Source organism: Oculina patagonica, chromosome 6 (genome assembly GCF_052425735.1).
Source record: "Oculina patagonica isolate OP01 chromosome 6, crgOcupat, whole genome shotgun sequence".
Classification (NCBI taxonomy): domain Eukaryota; kingdom Metazoa; phylum Cnidaria; class Anthozoa; order Scleractinia; family Oculinidae; genus Oculina; species Oculina patagonica.
In genome coordinates this window covers 6,629,424-6,651,628 of record NC_135763.1, presented here as the reverse complement: position 1 = coordinate 6,651,628, position 22,205 = coordinate 6,629,424, and the positions used below count along the sequence as shown (strand labels likewise).

General features: G+C 39.4%; 1 protein-coding gene across 1 annotated transcript in view; it reads right to left on the bottom strand.

Annotated features, from left to right (window-relative positions):
* Positions 1 to 22,205, bottom strand: part of LOC144656582 (uncharacterized) — a 432,902-nt gene that overhangs the window by 6,659 nt on the left and 404,038 nt on the right. Inside the window, exons 16-17 of the mRNA XM_078516801.1 lie at positions 932 to 1,003; positions 642 to 713 (exon numbers count right to left, since the gene is read on the bottom strand). Coding sequence (XP_078372927.1) covers positions 642 to 713; positions 932 to 1,003 — 144 coding nt within the window. The remainder of the gene's footprint in view (positions 1 to 641; positions 714 to 931; positions 1,004 to 22,205) is intronic.

Sequence of the window (22,205 nt, the reverse complement as noted above, 5' to 3'; positions counted from 1 at the left end):
TCCAGTCGGTTCCCCGGACCTTGTTTCCTTCCAGCAATTGGTAAGCCATGTTTCTCTGTATTACTTGTTTTTTTTTTATTTTTGTCGCCCCTCATTGTGTTTTGTTTTGTTTTAATTCATTTGTAATCAATCGTTAGGTATTAACAAAAAAAATTCGCCGTTTAATACAGTTGTTGGACCGTCTGTGTGTGCGTATTTATGTTGTGGACCAACATCTCAACATTAGCAAGCGTCGTTACGTTACGGTAGTCTGCCGTAAAAATAGCCTTTCTAGCTCTAATTCCGCAACATCTGTAATCTCTGGTTGCGACACCTTTTGATAGGTTACCCCATGCACACTATGTAAAAGTTATCAAGTAAGGGCCGCCCAAGGTTGGCAATGTTATAATCGGGAGCAGTAACTGCAAATTTTGGAGTAGTGCACAAAAGAATGAAAACAGGAAAAGCGCTAAACTACGTACAAGATTGGAGAATCACTCTCCTTTAAGAAATTTAAGATTTAGGGGAACATGAACAACCTGCGACTTGCAAGGGAAAGTATCCATCGATAAAAATTTACTGTGACAGTTTTTAGATGTAGTTCGGAAGACATTTTTCCTTGAATCTTCAACTTGAAATACTCGCCACATGTATGTACTTACAAATATTCTAGCCATTGCAAGCTTTGGAATATTCCTTTTGGCAGCACTTCTATTTTATTGTGGCTAACATCCCTGTAAAAAACGAAGTAAAGTATTAAAATTATAAAGAAAAAACGAGTTTCATATCTATCACAACCACCAGAATATTAAAGAAATGAAACATCATGTGTTCATATTCTTCACCAAAATAATGTAAACTTATTTTCCTTTTACTACAGCGATGGCGCCAGCGTGCAAAGAAACCAAGAAAAATTAATAGTCCGATCCAATGAAAATGGTAACAAACTTACAAAGAAATCAGATCCCTCAGGTTGGAGAATAATCCGGAGGTTAGATTGCTAAGTTGATTCCATTGTAGGTACCTGGAAAGAAGAAATGCAAGACACTGACATTTAGCGCAACTAAGAAATCTAAACAAGATTAATTGTAAGAAATATGTTTCATTGACGTAATACTGCTAATGGTATCACGGTACGTGTATGTGAAGGCCTGACCAAACGGAGATGCAAGTAGCCGGTAGCTTTTAAATTACGTCCACTTGCGTCTCCGTTTGGCCAGGACTTCCGTGCACTTGCGATGATTTGCAAAAAATTGCGTTCACTTTGGTCGAGACCAAATTTGACGTGAGTCAACGCAAGTTTTCACCCGTTTGCCACCCAACGCAAGTCAACGCAAGTCTTGCTCTTTACTTCAAGTACTGAATTGCGGTGCGCGCAGTGGCATCGAAATGGCCTTTTTTGACAACTTGTGGCCACTTGCATCCACAGGGATGAGTAGAAGTAGCAGCAGCAGTAGCAGTAGCAGACAATAAAAGCAGCAGCAGCTGCGGGGGTGGCAGCAGCAGCGGCGGCGGCGGCGGTGGTGGTGGTGGTGGTGGTAGTAGTAGTACCGCTACCCGTACCGGTACTGGTACTGCTGCCGCTACTGCTACTCTAAGAATCCTGCTTCCTGTGCGTCCTACCCCCTTTTTTCAAGGGCTCCCGCCCTTCTGTCCCCCACCACTAATTACCGGGTCTTTTTTTATTAGGGATATTACCTGTCATGAAGCTTTTTAATCTTCCTGTGGTACAACCGCAAACATTTATGTATACCGTAAACATTACTTGTTATTAATAACCGGCACGCATACATGCATGCACAGGCGATAACGCTTTACAATGATCCCAGAAATTGCATTTTTCTTATTCATTTTAATTTTTATTTGCCTTGACTACAAAACGAACCTCCAATACATTACAAACCTACAGTATGATAAGATAAATACATTAAATCATTATGAACTTCGTCATTTAGCAACAGAAAGGCCCAGATTTGATTTCCACCCCTAGTCGATACTGAAGATTGTGTGAAATTTCCGTATTGAAATGGTCTGAAATGTAATGAAGTCAACACCGCTTACTAGAATCACTTACATGCATTTATGCAACTTATCAAACAAAACATTTTAGATCAGCTAAATCAGCAATAGGGTAGAAGTTCTTTCTGAGTGAACTCTGGCTTCTCGTAAAAATAGGAATACGGATACCGTCACTGTGTTATTTTTAATGGCTTGAGATAAATACCCGAATAAATATTATCAAAAGCAGTAAAAGGAAGATGGCGAGTCGCGAAGAGAAAAGTTAAATATTATCGACAACAATGCACGTCAAAGCAAACAATGATTTCAGATAGCTCACCTTTGCAATCTATAAATCAAGATACTGCTGCCATCGGTCTCCCTTTTGGAAAGGTTTCAAAAGTTATGACACTAACCGGCCTTCACTCGTCAAATTCAACATCAGTCAACTTAGTCTGCCATCACGTATGCCGACTTCGAATACACGTACAACGGTAAAAAAGTTCTTTAAGCGAGCTCACAATTATCCAGTACATCATTCTCCCCTGACCCCAAAGCTCCGTTTAACTGTGCGTTAGAAATCAAACGCGTTTTGCCGATGGATGCTCTTAAAGTTGATTCATACTCATTGACAATCAAAGATGGCGTACCGAAACTGAGTAAACAACAAAGTGCCTAGTTCCCAGTGCTACTCGGTTGGAGTAATCTTTCACTCCTCACACGGCCGTCCACCGGGCCATAGCATATAGGCGTTACCGCCTAAAAACTAACCATGGTATATTGCGATTCCTGAGTTTGATTGGTTTACAGGCCATGTTATATGAGCTGATAGACCATGGACCACAAATATGGTAGGCTTACGCGTCAGTGTTAACAGCTGGAAACTGCGGGGAGCTCAAATATTGAAATTCTTTGGGTGTTTTTAATAAAACAATTATTCCACTCGCGAGTGTTCATTCGAGACGAACTACGATCATAATGTGAGAAATAATTGACAGCTGATTCATCTTTGAAACTTTTTGTCAACAGCAAAAAGAAATCTCTAAAAGGTTTTCTTCAAAGACTAAAAAACTTACGAACTTGAGCAAAATGTATGCTTTCCACTTTTCAAAGATCGGAGTTCGTAATGCAATATACCAGTCAAAAACCTACGAATGCAAGCGTAATTTGTCACCTATGATTTTATAATGTAATCAAATGGTATACTCGTGAAATTAAGAAATAATTTCACTTGCATTTTGTCAAAATGCTAATAATTTACCCCGCCTAAAGGTTCGGGAAATTATTAGCATTTTGACAAAACGCGCGTGAAATTATTTCCTAATTTCACTCGTCACCATTTGATTACCAATAATAATTTGTAGTGCTCGGTTTGCATTCATTTATCGCATCCATCCATCCGTAAGTTCGGTTTATAAAAGTGAAAAAAAGATGTTTAAAAAAATACAAGTACTTTTTTCAAGCTGTCTGCTTTTGGTAATTATAAATTAAATTTAATTCACTGTTCCTAATTTTTTATTGATTTCGTGCCCTGACTTTTGGACTTTTTTTAATTAGATAGGCTGCAACTTAACCCGTTGTTATTTTGTTTATAGGTAGCATTGTGCTTAGGTCTTTGTGTTTTTAGTCAGACCATCTAAGCTTATCTAAGACATCCTTATCAAGGTTTTCGACGCCATCTTGACGAGTAGGCAAAGCGGGTAGAAATTGCAGTGTTTGTTTGGGAATCCAACGGCAAATATCTTTTGCAAAAATTTGGACAACTGATGAATTGTAAAGTTAGATACTTGGCAAAAGATTTTATTCGCCGAAATTAAAGGATGTAGCTGGGCTAGAAAGCGTTCAGTTACGTTTTTAATTTCTTTACATTTGTCTATAATTTTTCCCGCGAACCGCGTCAATCATGCGGAAAAAAATACAGACAAATGTATGGAAAAGTTAAAAACTTAACTGAACGCTTTCTAGCCCAGCTACATCCTTCAAACTCGGCAAATAAAAACTTTAGCCTAGTATCTTAATTTTCCATCCATAAGCTGTCCAAAATTCAACTTTTGTAAAAGATATTTGCGGTCAGATTCCCATACAAACACTTAAATTTCTACCCGCTTTGCCTACTCGTCAAGATGACGTCGAAAATCGTGATAAGGTCTATTGAGGTCCCGCATAAGTGATGTCGTAGACACGCATTTGTGACTATTTATGTCCTTAGGAATATTAGCTGGTACGTAGCTGTTTAATAGGGGTGCACTGTAACCGCGAACATTTATGTATACCGTTAATACTTGTCAATTTGTTGCTATTGGTAGTTCATTAGCATCGCTAGTGACGTCATTGACGTTATATAAAGCTAATTTAATTATTTAGAATTGTTAGTTGTTGCGTACGTTGGAAAGGCGAGGCGTGGTCCTTCAACATACCGCTCCTGACCAGCGTTGAATCTCAACAGGAAGCCTGAATTATTGCAATTTTACAGCTGTGTTCACCGACACAAGCTCCAATTTCCAACCTCATTTCGCTTTCGGGCTCTTGAACGGTTCCCGTTTCTTCTTCCGCTTTCATGCTGCCCACTACTGTTACGGCTCCGTCTTCAGCATTGCAGCCGACCACGCTTACAACTCAGCTTAAACGTCGTCATAGAAACCCATTGGCCTCCAGGGAAAACGAGTTTAGATGTAACATTTCTTCGGCTAGTTTTCTCTTTTAGCGCCGTTGTAGGTTTTACTTGTTGGGCATTAGCACGCTCTATCATTTGCATTTTTCCCAGCCATGTGGCTTTTTTTCAGCCAAGTATGATTCCCCAGTGCCACATCGTTAAGGTTTTGTTTTAGAATTTTTAATTTGAAGACTTTATTACCCAGTCCTTGCTACAGCGTTAATCTACCGGTGCGGTACATGTGTGGGGTGTTGTGGGTAAGGTGTTTCCTTCTTGTCTTCTTTTTTCCCTAACAGCCGGTTAAGCCTTACAAGCTTAGGTCATGCGTCGATGCAAGATTCTTAAACCTCTGCATGAAAAATACACCATGTTTCCTGGTTACTCTTGATTTTGTCTCTAATCTCGCCTACCAGAACTGCCATTTTTCTAAAATAGACGACAAATCAGGATGTGATCATATTTTAATTTCTACTGATTCAAAACAGTTTTTTGGTGTGGAATGGAAGGGCTAATACTTGGTGTCAACAACCTTTCCTTTTGGCTGGAAAAACTCTCCTTTCGTCTATCGGACGCTGAGCTTTGGCTCCACTAAATATTTTAGGAATTAGGGGATTACGGGATCCCTGTACATTGATGACAGGCCAGTAAATGAGATTTTCGCCTGAGGGGGTATTTGGTCTCGACCTATGGAATGGAGGAGCCCTGGATTCACCCGCCAGTCAGCCTTAGAAGCTCTGTTTGTAGTCTACAAAGTATTAATCAACTTGGGCTACTTTCTGGTTTTGAATAAATGTGTTTTGTCAGCCTCGATGCGTTTAACTTTCCTAGGAATGGTCATTGATTCGACAAGTCTCGCGTTTGTGATTCCGGAAGAAAATATAGAGTCAAGTTTGCTGAGCTACGCGAGGCCATTCTATCCAGAGAGTCCACCATTCCCCTCAAGTCGATCCAGAAATTAATAGGGAAGTGCGTATATTTTTGTTTGGCATTCCCTGGGGCAAAATTTTATATCAGGGAAGCGAGTGTCAGCTGTGGGGTAGTAAAATAATCCTAACACCTTCCTTAAGTGTAATACTCCATAATTTTCGAGCTTTTTTTAAAGTTCGCGGACACCGTACCTCACCGATTTCGCTGAAATTTGGCATGCAGTCTTGTTTTAGGGTCCTAACTACCAAATGGATATTAAAAAGTTTCAATTCTTTTTATTTTGGAAAATATCGAGAAGGCCGATTTGAAGCGTCCGTGACGGCCCGCCAACATGGCGGATCGAAGGTGTTCTTGTTAGTTCGACACTGAACCTGCCGTCACAGTTTCTCGATCATACTTGGCATAGTTATAAAGAACTATCTTTCTTCTTTCTATATATCAAAATAGATTCGGCAAAATATAATGTTGAGTTTGGATGATCAACGGCCAAGAAGTTCGAAGGTATGTTAACGATGTTTTGAACAGTCTCAAATTTACTACAAAATGAAAGGCTTATAACTCCACTGTTATCTCGATTTAGAACAAGCCATTTATCATGAACAAAGCTTTTTCATTGGTGAATTGATTCCATTAATAAAACAATTGGGGAAATGTAACCGTTAAGAATAAAAAATTATGGAACCTCTAGTAAATTGGCCATTTCAGCGTCAATTCAGCGGATCAGCTCATTTAACAGCAAATAATTGGGAGAAACATGAAAGGGTTACAGTCGTTTATAATAAGCAGTTTTCAGGTATTCTTTGCTTATCTTAAACAAATACATAATCTTCGCCAAAGATATGGCGATTTTTGAGCGTACGATCGTTTCTCCAAATTTTTATGTCGGCAACTTTATTTTATTTGTTGTCGAGATTATACGCTGTTGTTATTCAATATTCGTTTCACAAGAACTTCTGTTGCTCGCATTTCCCAACTGGCTGTTTAAGAAATTGCCCATTCCGTAACAGGGTCATTCTTACTTTTTCTTTAAAAATTACTAGGAAAGCAAGAATGTCATAGAACGGTTTTATACTAGTGAAAATACCTGTCAGACATAACTTCAACTGTTTGTGTTATCTGGCTGTTTTCACAAATATGCAAATTAAGGAATTCTTAAAGTGCCTATCTTTAACTATTTCACGCTTAAAGATTCCTCTAAATCTTTTCGCCTACCTTTTGGCCAAACGAAGTTTTGTGTCTCCAAGCAGAATGCTCGTTATCAGCAATGAAAGTCGAAGAGATACAGAAGCTCGAGTAAAATTCTAACTGCTGTGAAATGAACATCGTTTGAGCTTGACGTGTATTTATAGATTGCTCATTTAACAGCAAATAATCGGGAGAAACATGAAAGGGTTACAGTCGTTTATAATAAGCAGTTTTCAGGTATTCTTTGCTTATCTTAAACAAATACATGATCTTTGCCAAAGATATGGCGATTTTTGAGCGTACGATCGCTTCTCCAAATTTTTATGTCGGCAACTTTATTTTATTTGTTGTCGAGATTATACGCTGTTGTTATTCAAGTATTCGTTTCACAAGAACTTCTGTTGCTCGCATTTCCCAAATCACTGTTTAAGAAATTGCCCATTCCGTAACAGGGTCATTCTTACTTTTTCTTTAAAAATTACTAGGAAAGCAAGAATGCCATAGAACGGTTTTATACTAGTGAAAATACCTGTCAGACATAACTTCAACTGTTTGTGTTATCTGGCTGTTTTCACAAATATGCAAATTTAGGAATTCTTAAAGTGCCTATCTTTAACTATTTCACGCTTAAAGATTCCTCTAAATCTTTTCGCCTACCTTTTGACCAAACGAAGTTTTGTGTCTCCAGGCAGAATGCTCGTTATCAGCAATGAAAGTCGAAGAGATACAGAAGCTCGAGTAAAATTCTAACTGCTGTGAAATGAACATCGTTTGAGCTTGACGTGTATTTATAGATTGCGCTCGAGCTCCGTTAATTAAGTTTATTCATTTGGCGATCAGATAAAAATCAATGAATGATCAGAGTTATTAAAGTCCATTTCTAAGCACGAGAGACACGGAAGTTTGTTTCAGAAGCATTTATGCATAGAAATACCGGTTTATTTTTGAGCGGTAAATCTGCATTTATAATAGTTGGGAGTTTGGGGTGTTTTTTTTTTTTGAGGGGGCTCGGGGGGGGGGGGGGGTGTGGAAGTGGTGCCTTCGTATCCTCTTTTGTTCGTTTACACAGTGGCCTGAATTTGGAACAGTTCGGGGAATGGATTATCAATTACTCTTCGTTATGCCATGTCACCCCTTAATGTGGGAGCGCCGCGCCTCAATTCACGATAAAAAAATTTATGGCCGCCCGGTCCATTTATGTAGTTCTCCGCCAGGTCTCTCAATAGGCAGGTTACGAGCCTAGTGGCCCATCCAGCCGGAGCTCATACCGGTTTCCGCAACGTGAAGCGACAACGAGTATTTTTTACTCCCCCGGATGGGATGCTATTCCATCGCAGGGTTACCTCCCTTCCCGAAAAGCTAAAGATTGACTGGTAATCATTTTTACACCTGGGTAAGGAAAGGGACTCTGGGAGTTGAGAGGCTTTCCAAAGAACTTAACGCATTGTCCCCCAAAAGCTCTATCCAGGACTGTTTGGTCCAGAGTCCAGCGCAGTGACCATTGTTAGGCCATCACGCTCCCCAACCGTGTAAGAAAGTGCAAAAATCTGCTTGTATAAGCCCTGGGGTTGTACAGTTTGGTACGAAATGTGGCCTTTTAAATGTGGTAGGTCTTATATCCGTGGTTGGGGTGCGGTGGCTTAAAGCGAAATTAAAAAACTTCTTGTTTTCTGAAAAACGTTTTTGAGTCTAATGCTTGCGTGCGCTTTGCGCATGCGCATTAGACTCTTTGTTATATGAAAAAGCTGTTAGCAATCCCAAGGGAATGGTTCGGGATCGATAATCGTTCGCTGTAATGTAGAAAACAATGATCAGCTGCAAGAACGGACTCCGTACGGACACGCACGATTAGTTTCAATTAAAAACAGCCAATCAGCGACACGTGTTCCCACGCATAATTAAAAATTCTTTCTCAAGTCACGATTATTCAACACTTGAACAGGACGAAATAATTTTCCAGTTAAGACATTTGTAAGCTTTTTGTGAAAATAAATCTTCGTTTTCAGTTCAGTTCAGCACTTGTGTTTTCGTCTTGCTTAAAAAGCAAGACGTCTTTGAGAAAAAATATTTCGACGGCGACTCGCGTTTATTTACACAATGCGACCAAATATTTATTTTGTTTTAAAAAATAGAAAACTTTACCTCGTATTTTGTATTTAAGTCATTCGAATTTTGACCTATTTTTTCTTTACAGTGCAAACAAAAACCTTCAAAAATAAAAGATGTACATGGATAAATGTAAATCAAGTTACGCGACTAAATCAAAATGCGTTTGTTTGGCCGCTTTGCAGTATTACACTGTACCGGCCTTTGCCATACACTGAAATCGAATTTCATGCTTTTACGACTCTCAGAGATCTTAAGTTCTTCTTACAGCTAGAAAAATCATAAAATGGTTACATTGATATGGAAGTGATGATTCGCGAAATTTGTACATCATGATAAACAGTCTTCGCTCCTGTGTATGGTAGCTCGATAATAATTGCCTAGTTTCCAGCGTTCAAAAGGTCATCATTTTATTGACGTGAGCATTTACACCCGTTTTTAGGAAAATCTGTCACTAAGTGCTTACAGTACAATGGAGTAACAGTCAGTATTTCAAGTGCTTTTATTGCAAAATCTGTTTCAAGGGTCATCATCAAAATGGTGAAAAATCTGAAAGAAAACGATGTGAAGTTCTTCAACCCTTGTTGTAATGAACATGCTTTTTGTAAATCGTCACGCAATCTTGTCCAAATGTTTAATCGTTTCTGCTTTTACGGACAATACGGAAGAAGTAACATCAACTCCTGTTCATACTTTAAATTTTGTGAAGCATATAACATTTGTGACTGTTTCGTTTTCATCCATAATCATCCACGATGCCCCTAGCTTGCTATAAGCATTTTAAATTAAACTCCCGAACACAAACCTCTAACCAATTTTAACCGGCTTACGAAAACCGCGCAATCTGTATCACTATGCCATACGGCATTAGACTCATGTCACCCCTGGTGACCTATTTTTATAAACTGATTTGAATTACATTAATGAATTAAAGGGACAGTGTCACCAAGATTTAATAAAATTTAAAACTCTCAAGACGGTAACCTGGTAGGAAAAAAGTGGCCTTAAACTTTGACAGTTGACTTGGAAGAAATATATGGGCCTTGAATTGGGAGGGCTTATGAGAGAAAAGGATAAAAAGGGGAATTTCACAGAATCTGCTCAACAGCGTACTCTCGAACAGCTTTCATTTATCTGCCCACTGTCTTTTCTCTCTCCAGGTTTTAGTAAGGCCAGACCGCTATGAGTGGATTTACAATTCATATTAACACTTTTTTGAGATTTTTAAATCCCGGTTCGAGCTTTGGGGGGAAATTGCGTTGAGTTCTTCGGAAAGCCTCTGTACTATCATACCGTATCTACTCGAATAAGCGCTGCCCCCGAATAAGCGCCGCCCTCGAATAAGCGCCGCCCCCGGCGCCGCAGTCCCGATGCGGCGCTTATTCAAGGAAATCTGTTTAACTAGAAACAGAACTACAAAGCAACTCTTAAACAAACTTGGACATTTCTTTCCATCAAAAGCGACGTTCTGCAGTTCAAAGTGCTTGTTTTACCGCTCAGTTTTTCTATTGGACATTCTTCAGTACAATCTTCAGCAAGAGACGGGGCTTATTCGAGTATTTACGGTAGTAATAATAATAATAATAATAATAATAATAAAGATATTTTAGCAGGGAGCCCACGTCACAAAAAGGTGGTTTTCAGTGGGGCCCTGCATAAAATAAATAACAAATATGATAAAAATGGTTAAAAAGTGAATATTAAAAATAGAAGATGAAAAAGTTAAATTTTAAAAAATGAATATAAGAAATTAAAAAACTTATCAAATACTTCTAATATGTCTTTTAAAAGTTAAAATGTCAAATGCGCTTTTTGCTTTGTCGGGTAAAATGTTCCATTCGTGAGCAGCTTGATTAATAAAAAGGTTCTGGCCCCAGGAGCGACATGACTTGGGCCTACAAATGTCATTTCGTCCACGAGTATTATAATTATGAATGTCTTTAAAGCTATAAAAATTAAAATCCCAGTCAATCAAGCCATTTAATGCCTTAAAAAACAAAATTAATCTATGAAGTCTTCTTCTTTCCATTAAATTATCTCAGCCAAGCTGTTGGAGCGCCTCGGTAGCAGATGAATGCCTTGGCATATCGAGCACAATTTTGGCAGCTAAATTTTGCAGAACTTGGACTTTCTTCATAAGAGTCAAATTGGCTTTGTCTCCCCATGTGACATCCGCATAGTCTAACAGAGGTATTATAGTTGATTTAACGAAAAGTTCTCTGATATCTCTTGGTAGAGAACACTTAATTCTTCGAAGTAAGCCCAACCTTTGTAATACCTTACTACGGAGGTTTTCTATATGATCTGTCCAAGTCAAGTTCTCGTTGATAATCACACCCACATACTTAAAAGAATTAACTCGATCCAGCCTTCTGTCATTGATTGACAAGGCCACTTCGCTGAAATAAGTAAGCTTCTTCGGACCACCGATGAGCATAAATTTAGATTTCGAAACATTTAATGTTAGTTTGTGTTCGTGAAGCCACTGTGCTAGTATGACAAGGTCTTCATTTAGCATAGTCTGCAAACTTAAAGCTGATTCTGAAGAGCAGTGAAGGGCCGTATCATCAGCAAATAATGTAACAGTACTGTTTCGAAGGACGGTAGGTAGATCATTGATGTAGATGGCAAACAATAGCGGCCCTAAAATTGACCCTTGAGGAACACCAACAGACACCTTTCTAGTCCCTTTCTTCACCTAGGTCGGCGATAAGGACATACGTGATGTAAGTCATGACGCATCACGAGAGGTGTCCTTATGGAGCTCGAGAGGTTCGACTTTAATAAAAAAAAAGTCCGAGATAACAAAAAGAGCCAAGTTCTCACCTGCTTTTTTTGTAAAAATCTGGACGAAAAACATTTGTATCTTTTAACTTGCCCTAAAAAGAATTGATTCGAAATTCATTTCAAATCAATGAGGAAAATGTGTTAGTTTCACTGTTATGTTGTTCTTGCCGCGAGTAAATAAGCCACGCCTTCTTCGAACACGATAATTACTGATGACACAAACGTAAAGTCATGTTCATTTCAAAATCAGCTCGCATTATGCTTATTAACAGATGAGCTCTTTTGTTCAACATTCAGACCACTGTGTCAGAGATCTAAAGAGGATTCGGAGGCACCACTTCCACCCCCCTCCCCCCGCCTTCCTACAACAACACCACAAAAAACCCCAAACTCCCAGCTATTATAAATGCAGATTTACCGCTAGAAGCCGAGTATTTTTTAACCGCGTCAGTCAATAATAAACCGGTATTTCTATGCATAAATGTTTCTGAAACAAACTTCCGTGTCTCTCGTGCTTAGAAATGGACTTTAATAACTCTGATCATTCATTGATTTTTATCTGATCGCCAAATGAATAAACTTAATTAACACATTTAAAAGCCCACATTTCGTACCAAACTGTACAACCCCAGGGCTTATACAAGCAGATTTTTGCACTTTCTTACACGGTTGGGGAGCGTGATGGCCTAACAATGGTCACTGCGCTGGACTCTGGACCAAACAGTCCTGGATAGAGCTTTTGGGGGACAATGCGTTAAGTTCTTTGGAAAGCCTCTCAACTCCCAGAGTCCTTTTCCTTACCCAGGTTAAAAAATGATTACCAGTCAATCTTTAGCTTTTCGGGAAGGGAGGTAACCCTGCGATGGAATAGCATCCCATCCGGGTGGAGTAAAAAATACTCGTTGTCGCTTCACGTTGCGGAAACCGGTATGAGCTCCGGCTGGATGGGCCACTAGGCTCGTAACCTGCCTATTGAGAGACCTGGCGGAGAACTACATAAATGGACCGGGCGGCCATAAATTTTTTATCGTGAATTGAGGCGCGGCGCTCCCACATTAAGGGGTGACATGGCATAACGAAGAGTAATTGATAATCCATTCCCCGAACTGTTCCAAATTCAGGCCACTGTGTAAAAGAACAAAAGAGGATACGAAGGCACCACTTCCACACCCCCCCCCCCCCCGAGCCCCCTCAAAAAAAAAAAAACACCCCAAACTCCCAGTTATTATAAATGCAGATTTACCGCTCAAAAATAAACCGGTATTTCTATGCATAAATGCTTCTGAAACAAACTTCCGTGTCTCTCGTGCTTAGAAATGGACTTTAATAACTCTGATCATTCATTGATTTTTATCTGATCGCCAAATGAATAAACTTAATTAACGGAGCTCGAGCGCAATCTATAAATACACGTCAAGCTCAAACGATGTTCATTTCACAGCAGTTAGAATTTTACTCGAGCTTCTGTATCTCTTCGACTTTCATTGCTGATAACGAGCATTCTGCTTGGAGACACAAAACTTCGTTTGGCCAAAAGGTAGGCGAAAAGATTTAGAGGAATCTTTAAGCGTGAAATAGTTAAAGATAGGCACTTTAAGAATTCCTAAATTTGCATATTTGTGAAAACAGCCAGATAACACAAACAGTTGAAGTTTTGTCTGACAGGTATTTTTACTAGTAAAAAACCGTTCTATGACATTCTTGCTTTCCTAGTAATTTTTAAAGAAAAAGTAAGAATGACCCTGTTACGGAATGGGCAATTTCTTAAACAGTGATTTGGGAAATGCGAGCAACAGAAGTTCTTGTGAAACGAATATTGAATAACAACAGCGTATAATCTCGACAACAAATAAAATAAAGTTGCCGACATAAAAATTTGGAGAAACGATCGTACGCTCAAAAATCGCCATATCTTTGGCAAAGATCATGTATTTGTTTCAGATAAGCAAAGAATACATGGAAACTGCTTATTATAAACGACTGTAACCCTTTCATGTTTCTCCCGATTATTTGCTGTTAAATGAGCTGATCCGCTGAAATGGCGCTGAAATGGCCAATTTACTAGAGGTTCCATAATTTTTTATTCTTAACGGTTACATTTCCCCAATTTTTTTATTAATGGAATCAATTCACCAATGAAAAAGCTTTGTTCATGGTAAATGGCTTGTTCTAAATCGAGATAACAGTGGAGTTATAAGCCTTTCATTTTGTAGTAAATTTGAGACTGTTCAAAACATCGTTAACATACCTTCGAACTTCTTGGCCGTTGATCATCCAAACTCAACATTTGCCGAATCTATTTTGATATATAGAAAGAAGAAAGATAGTTCTTTATAACTATGCCAAGTATGATCGAGAAACTGTGACGGCAAGTTCAGTGTCGAAGTAACAAGAACACCTTCGATCCGCCATGTTGGCGAGCCGTCACGGACGCTTCAAATCGGCCTTCTCGATATTTTCCAAAATAAAAAGAATTGAAACTTTTTAATATCCATTTGGTAGTTAGGACCCTAAAACAAGACTGCATGCCAAATTTCAGCGAAATCGGTGAGGTACGGTGTCCGGTCAAAGTTCGAATCTTATAGACTATGACAATTAAGAAATGAAATAGGGTTTTGGCGTTTTCTTGACGTTTGGCAATACCGGCCATTCTTTGGATCCAGGAATGTCGTTTTTCTGTATCTTTGTCAACTGATGCTTCTGCTTTTCGTTGGACAGCAGTACGTAGTTTTCCACTAACATCCAGCTGATCGCAGTCTGGACGACTACTGGGACGACAGTCTGGTGAACGAATACATTAACGTAAAAGTTGAAGTCTTTTTCATCCAGTGTCAGGGACTGAAGAATGGACACGCAAGTCGATAATCAGGCAACTCTGAATGCTTGGCATGGTCGCGGACCGAGGTCCTTAAAACTCAATGAAGTAACTCGCCACATCTTCCATGATGTTACAAGCAAGACAAGGCGTTCACAATGTTTTACGTTCGATCCTCCTGGTTTTAACCAAGCCGATGAATCTTCCCGCTGTTTGTCCGATTGTGCCACGTTAATTCAGCGTTGCTGGGACATTGTATGTGATCAATTTATTTTCGGTGGACTGAACGGGCATACTTAAGATCTTATGGCACTGAACTTGAATGCCCAGCACGACCTCGCAGGTGCTTGTTTAACCCACTTTTCACCTTTTCCCTCCCCAAAATCGGCTGGTGTAAACGTTTTTAACCAGGAGTTGTCGTCATGTGATGGTGTTATCATAAACGCTTACGTTTTCCCGCCATAAGCATCAATTGGTCCTTTTTGTGTTTTACAGCTAATTTGAGAAACTTTGTTGGAAAAAAGCACAAAAGTGCACGCGACAAGACCGAAAGGTAGTATGGATAGAGGTAGAGGGCTTCTACACGTGCTGAATACTAATAAGGCGGTGACATTTCAAACGCGAATCCCAGCATGCGACGGTCACTTTGGTTGTTTCAGAACCTTCTCCTTTACCTCCCTTGTGGGTCGGTGATAAATGCTGTGGCCAAACAGCGCACACTCATTGTTCGGATGCGGTCCTTTTTCCTTCCAAGTCTAGTTTGAGGCCGAAAGCAATTAGCTCTTCTCTATGGGCTTTCCAGGTGGGAGAGCAATGACTACTAGATTCTAACTGTTTTTTCGTATCTACTTTTTGCTGCAATTTACGTTAGTGCTAACGATCTTCGTTGACTTTCGATTTTGGCAACGTTGCGGTTATAAACGTCAGCTTCAAACACCCCTTAGAGAATACAGGGAGATCTCTGAGCCTCCTGTTAATATGAACGCCATTAAAAAAAGGCGTCAAGCTTTGTTGGAGAAAGCAGAAATGACTCCTTATTCGAAAAAAAAAAAAAAGATCGCCTTTAGAAAAAGAACTATCGTGTTTTCTTGCACAAACTACGTCTTACAGAGATATTACGACAGCTTATCCCGGTGATGCTGTTAGCTTTCTTATCTGGAAAGACAGGAGGTGGAAAACTGTGGTTCACGATAAAAACTGTGTTTATGACGCTGAGCTTTTGGAACAGTGGACTCTTTTAAGCCGAATATTCAAACGCTGTGAATGCGCGTTACACGTTTCAATCTCTGGTATGGGTAAGAGTATGAAATGAGGTATGGGAGATAGATATGTGGATAAAGGGATGATCCATTAAGGTACCGCCGTATTGAGGATCATTAAAACAACAAAACAAGAGAATGGAGGCGAAGTCGTTCAGCGATACTCAACAATCCGTGCGCACATCTGGGGTTCCGGGCATCTATTGTTCTTAGGTACGTTCTGTTTAAACAATGGAGTGTTTCTGTCGAGGAACTATCGGCTAATAGTTGCCCCGCGAAAAGTTGATGTTCTTAAAGCAAATATTTGTTATAATTTCGTCACTTTTTGTAGTTGGTATCCTTCCGTCTACGAGAAACGATGGTGTAGCTTCCAGTTTGTTTTATCTGCACCTACGCGAGTGGCTAAACAGGCCAACCGTATGCTAATTCACTTTTTTTATTCGTGCAGCCAAGGGCTTAAGTGAAGAACAGGGATGAGTAAGTAATGAGAGGACTTAGTTACTAGAAGTAGTGAAAGTAACAGTATCAGTAGCAGTAGCAGTAGCAGTAGCAGTAGCAGTAGCAGTAGCAGTAGCAGTAGCAGTAGCAGTATCAGTAGCAGTAACAGTAGCAGTAGCAGTAGCAGTAGCAGTAGCAGTAGCAGTAGCAGTAGCAGTAGCAGTAGCAGTAGCAGTAGCAGTAGCAGTAGCAGTATCAGTAGCAGTAGCAGAAGCAGTTGCAGTAGCAGTAGGATATATTTAACAATTATTCTATGAGCCCGCGTTGGATACGAGGTGGTAAATAACGACTATCCAACGAGGGCGAATGGAATCATTGTTTTATTAAATTCTTCTTTAAGTTTAAATCGACTGGACATTTTATTTTGATGTAAACAAAGTGATAGTATGAGGATCGAGGCGGGAAAATTTTTTGGCGCGGTGTTCACTTCTTGAGTTGAATGAAACACACGAGGAAAGCGAGCGAAAGAGTTTTCTTCCAAAGATTTTCTTCGAACAATCTCCTCTAAAGTCGTCTATATATCCTGGAAATTGTGACAACAGTGAAGATTTACGGGATGATCCGAAGCAAAAGCTTTTCTGGAAACTACACGTCTTGGGCAAGTCGAACGAAGCAGGAGTTACATTGTACTTGTTTACGGCTCCACGGCTGTCATCAACACTGCTATATTATTTGAAGCGAAATTGAGCTCAAAGTGGAACAGGTTTATTGAAGTATGAAATTACAAGACCCAGTTTGAAAGGTAACACACTTTGAAGAAGTGCTGAGCCTAATTTTATGATGTACACTGAATGAAACTGTGTCAGTTTGCCGTTCCGCTTTCGTAAATTATTTGCTGCTTTTCTACTTTATTCACTCGCTCTTCAGTTGTTGTGCGTTTGCAAGTATTATTAATTAAAATTTTCGCTTCAATCCTTTTTTTTTGCGTAGTTAATTTTACTATGATATTTATGTGGTTTTTGTAGGCACCGCTGATTATTTCTTGTTCATAAAGCTCGCCGAATTTGCTGTTTTCAACCATTTTTCTGATGGAACTGTCGCTTCCCGCAGAAAAATGTTACGCAGAGCGGCACTTGCCGCACTTATTTCCCATATAAGGTCAAACATAGGTATATGAGCTGATAACCGGGATTCAGTAAACCAATCAGAAAGCTAGAAATGCAATATCCGAGGTTGAGAATTTAATAATGTTGGATATGAGATAGTTATAACCAACTCGGCGCTATAGTCGCCTCGTTGGCTATCAACCGTCCCATATCCAACGCGCGCTCATGGAATAATTGTTTAATATTGTCGCTGTTTGAGGTGTCGCTGTGTATTTCTTTTTGGTTGCAAAACATTCGGTAAGTCGATAAGATTATTGTGACTTTTAGTGTTCGGGTTGCATCTATTTATCGAATCTGTATTATATTTTTCGTGCTTGTAAACCTGAAATATGTAGGTTTTAGTAAAGTTGGTTTATAAAAGGGAAAAAGATGTTTTATAAAAAACAAGTACTTTTTCAAGCTTTCTGTTTTTTGGTAATTACAAATTAAAACTTAATTCACTGTTACTATGTTTTTATCGATTTCGTGCCTCGACTTTGAAACCTTTTTCAGTTAGATAGGCTGCAACTTAAACCGCGGTTATTTTGTTTATAGGTGTAGCTTTATTCCTAGGTCTTTGGGTTTTTAAGTCAGACCATCTATATGCTTTCTGAGACATCCTTTGACTTTACGTCATACTTTACGTCAGTGTAAAGTTCCGAAGATAACAATCCTTTAAAAGTTACGACCATCCATAGAGTATCGCTAAACTTTCACCATTAGTAGCGATCCCAAGTGTTATTAGACTTTCTGGGAAATAAAAGTTGAATTATCAGGCACCAAGAACGATAGGCAATTATCCTGTCCTCAAGTTAAGATGGTTTCCACTCAACATTCGAGCAATACAGGCCAAAATAAAGGTACCAAAGAAATCTCTTACCATGGCAACAGCTTAAGTACAGCTAACCAAAACCTGCTGAAACTTTAGCACTCAAGCTGACCCCGCGAGAGAAAAATGAATTTGAAATTATCTATATTTCAGTTAAAACGGACGTTTCATGTCAGTTCAAAACATATTATCATCACGAGCTGTAGATAACCAATTTTTCGCTCGCAACAGTATTTTATCCACGTGAATACCAAGACATTTCACGAATGCGAAATAAAACAAAACTGGTTTCAAAACTGATTATTTATTTACTTTCTGTGAGGCTGAACCAGAAACTTTGTGTCATTTTTTACCAGTGTCCCCACGTCAGACAGTTTTGAAATTATTTTGAATCTTGCTGGTACCTCTTATGAAATCAAGTAGCTCGTCTTACTTTGCAAAATGTTTTATTTCGAATAACATCAAAGCAGTGCCCTTCTTTGGATTTACTAAACTTCTTTATTATTATTGTAAAATTGTTTCTGTGGGACTGCAGAAGAAACCGGACATAAATACAAAGTTTTTAGAACAAAACTATTATTAAATATGAAACTGTGAAGAAAATAAATAGATTATTCAAAATTTTAAAGGGAAGTGGCATATAAAGTAAGAAATTATGTAATTTAGTTTGATTTGCCTTTTTTCGTGTTTTTTTTTATTTTATTTCTGATGTTGTTTGTTGAAGAAATATTTCCTGAAATCTTTAAATTTAAATATTTGCCAGATTCATGTACTTCCAAAGTCTACAGACTTGATAAATTTTGGAATATTACTCCAGACGGTGCTTCTATTTTATTGACGCTAAGGTCCCTGTAACAAATGAAACCAGAATTTAACAGATAATCAGACGGAGAGACAGACAGACCGACCGACAGTCAAAGGACGGATGGACAAGAACAGCGTAAGTGAACGTAGCGTCTCAGTGAGGTATTGTCTGCCCTTAATGATTTCTTTCTTCTTAACATCGCGTTACTATAGCTCTTATACTTGGAGTAACGACTACGATAAAATGAAAACAGCAAAAAAAACAACACTAAACTCAAAAATATCAAAATCGATCTTCTTAACGAAATGTAATTAAATTTATGCAATTTAAATACCTTGCAACTTCCAAGGAAAAGTAAATATCAATAAAAAACATTTGCTGCGAAAATTTATGATTTGCTCTTCGATGTAGTTCTGAAGACATTTTTCCTGAAATCTTTCAATTTATATACTGAACAGGTGCATGTACTTACAAACCCCATAGCTCTGGTAAGTTTTGGAATATTCCTTCAGGCAGTGCTTCTATTTTATTGTGGCTAAGGTACCTGTAACAAATGAAACAAGAATTTAAGCTTATGAAAAATGTTAAGGTGATGATTAAAAACAATAAGTTCATATTTATTAGAACCACCAACATGTTAGGCAAAATACACATTATGTTTTCATGTTCTTCACGCTGTATATAAGTTTTTTTCTCTTTTACAAGAGACAGAGTAAGCTTGCAACGGGAGGGTTGTTCAATACTGTGGACTAGATTCCATCCAAAAAAGATATAGTGCGAATCGAGTAGGGATAGGCAAGACCGATAGATAGACAGAGGGACAGAACTGACATGAATTAAACTGAAACTTTATTTAACCTCCGAATACCATAAATTGTCACTGATTGGCTGTATTAAAGTCGAGAAAAATTAATGCTAAGTAAATATATAATACAGAGTAGTTTTTTACTCTAATAAATATCTCGATAGTCAACTCAATTGGACAAACTATTATAAAGAATTGCGTAAAAGAGTAAGAATCAAAATCAGCTATCTATAATTAATTAGGCAAGCATTTTATAATTTAGGTACCCACAAAAGTGATGGGGTTGTGAACAGGCCAATTATCGTGACTTTTATTCTCTTAAGGATATTAGCTGACAAGTACCTGTTTAATATGTCGTCGGTCTACCTGCGAACGTTTATGCATACCGTTAACTTTAGTTGATATTGCCCTTGTTTGCTATCAAGTTAATTATGTCGTTGTTATTTTGTAGTACCATTCTGTGATTTAATAAAATTCAGACGGACAGACAGACAAGCGGGAGATAAGCGGGAGGGCTTATTAACGGAATTTTACAGCATTCTTTCTCGATGACACCTAACAGACAGATAGTTTTACGGTTGTATACGCAGACCTCAGCGCTCTTTCCGGGCTGAAGGTTTGGACTTCCTTGAATAGATTACTTTGAGTGCTTCATGGTCTGTTACGAGGTCAAACTGTGGCAGCCCATACAAGTAGAAGTGGAAGCGTTCACATGCCCAAACTAGGGCTAGTGCTTCTTTCTCGGTTTGACTATAACGGCCCTCCACTTGGCTCAAACTACGACTGGCGTAACAGACAGCACGACTGTCTCCATTCTTCTATTGGACCAGCACTGCTCCAAGCCCCACCGGACTGGCATCTTCAAAAACACGAGTAGGTAAAAGGTAAAGCCTGCTGTCGAGCCAAGTGGCTCATCAGGCCGGCGCTTATCCCGGTTTCTGTAGCATTAAGCGGCTAGGAGTATTTCTACTCCCCCCTGGATGGGATGCTAGTCCATCGCAGGGTTACCCCCCAGCAGTAAATTCGCCGGTACCCATTTATACACCTGGGTGGAGAGAGGCACTATGAGAGTAAAGTGTCTTGCCTAAGAACACAACGCAGTGCTCCGGCCAGGTCTCAAACCCGGACTGCTCGATCCGGAGTACGGCGCACTAACCATTAGGCCACCGCGCCTCCCCTAAAAACACGAGTAGGTGCGTCCTTATCAAAGTACGCTAAGACTGGTGCACTTGCAACTTGACTCTTCAATTTCTGAAATGAGTTCTCTTGCTCCTCGCCCCACATAAACAGTGTTCCTTTTCTTGCAAGTCTTCTCAGGGGATCAGCAGTTGTTGTAAAATCGGGTATAAACCTGACACTGAATCCAACGAGACCCAACAAGCTACGAACCTCTGAGGGTGTCTGCTGTTGACTTGAAAAGTGCTATTAACAGTGTTACAGTTCCTTGTGGCAAGAGTTCCTGCTGGATTTCAAGATCTGTGGCAGTCGAATATCCTAACAAACAACGACCTGTTTTGACAACAACGAAATCTGCCACAATCTTCGTTTTACCAACACAGTCTTCTGACTGAAACTGACCTTCGATTTCAAGCGCACGACTCACATAAGCATACAACTTTCTTGTGCAGAGTTACGCCTGAATGTTAAGTAACTGATGTTTTAACTCCTTAACAGTGTCCATGCTTATACGATTGCTCCCAGGTCCAGAGTCAACCAACACATCCATGTTTACTGCCCCAATGCTTACACAAATCACTGGCTCAGCAGAAGCGGCCAAATAGCATGTCTGCTCTTCTACGGTAAAGACAAATAAAGCATTCTCACCTTAGGGTTCCAACGATCCCTCTACAAGATTGGCCTGACCTGCTTTTCCTGGACTCTGATGTCTTCCTCCCCGTCGTTAAGTGGTATTTGTTTTTTCCAAACTTTGGGATCCTTCCCTCCTTGTAACAGCTAGCATAGTGTCCGCACTTTCCAGAATTACTACACTTCCGTCCACGAGCTGGACAATTGCCGTCTTTAGCCACTTTCTTTTCCACAGTTGAAACAAACCCTTTTACCTCTCGATCCACGCCCAGACCTTTGTTCGACAGCATTAGTCCCTGCTCCAACACTTGCTCCGGGTTCTTGTCGGTCTTGACTTGGCGTAACGATTTGACTCACTTGCTCACGCGAAGCTTCCCACTTTCAGACCTTATCCATCGCAGCCTCTAGCGTAATATTATTCACCTCGAGTTATTTCTTCTTCAGTTCAACATCGGGGAGCTTTTCGATCTGATGATCTAACACATTTTCCACCAAAGCTGCGCCAAAATTGCAGTGACGAGCTTGTTTCCGTAAACGAACCATAAATTTAACAGCGGTCTTCCCCTTGGTCAACGCAAGTTGTCGAAAAACCACAGGTCGCCCAGACGTTGTATTCGATTTAGGTGATTATAAGACAATGTATGAGAATACTTTGAAAATTGCTCTAA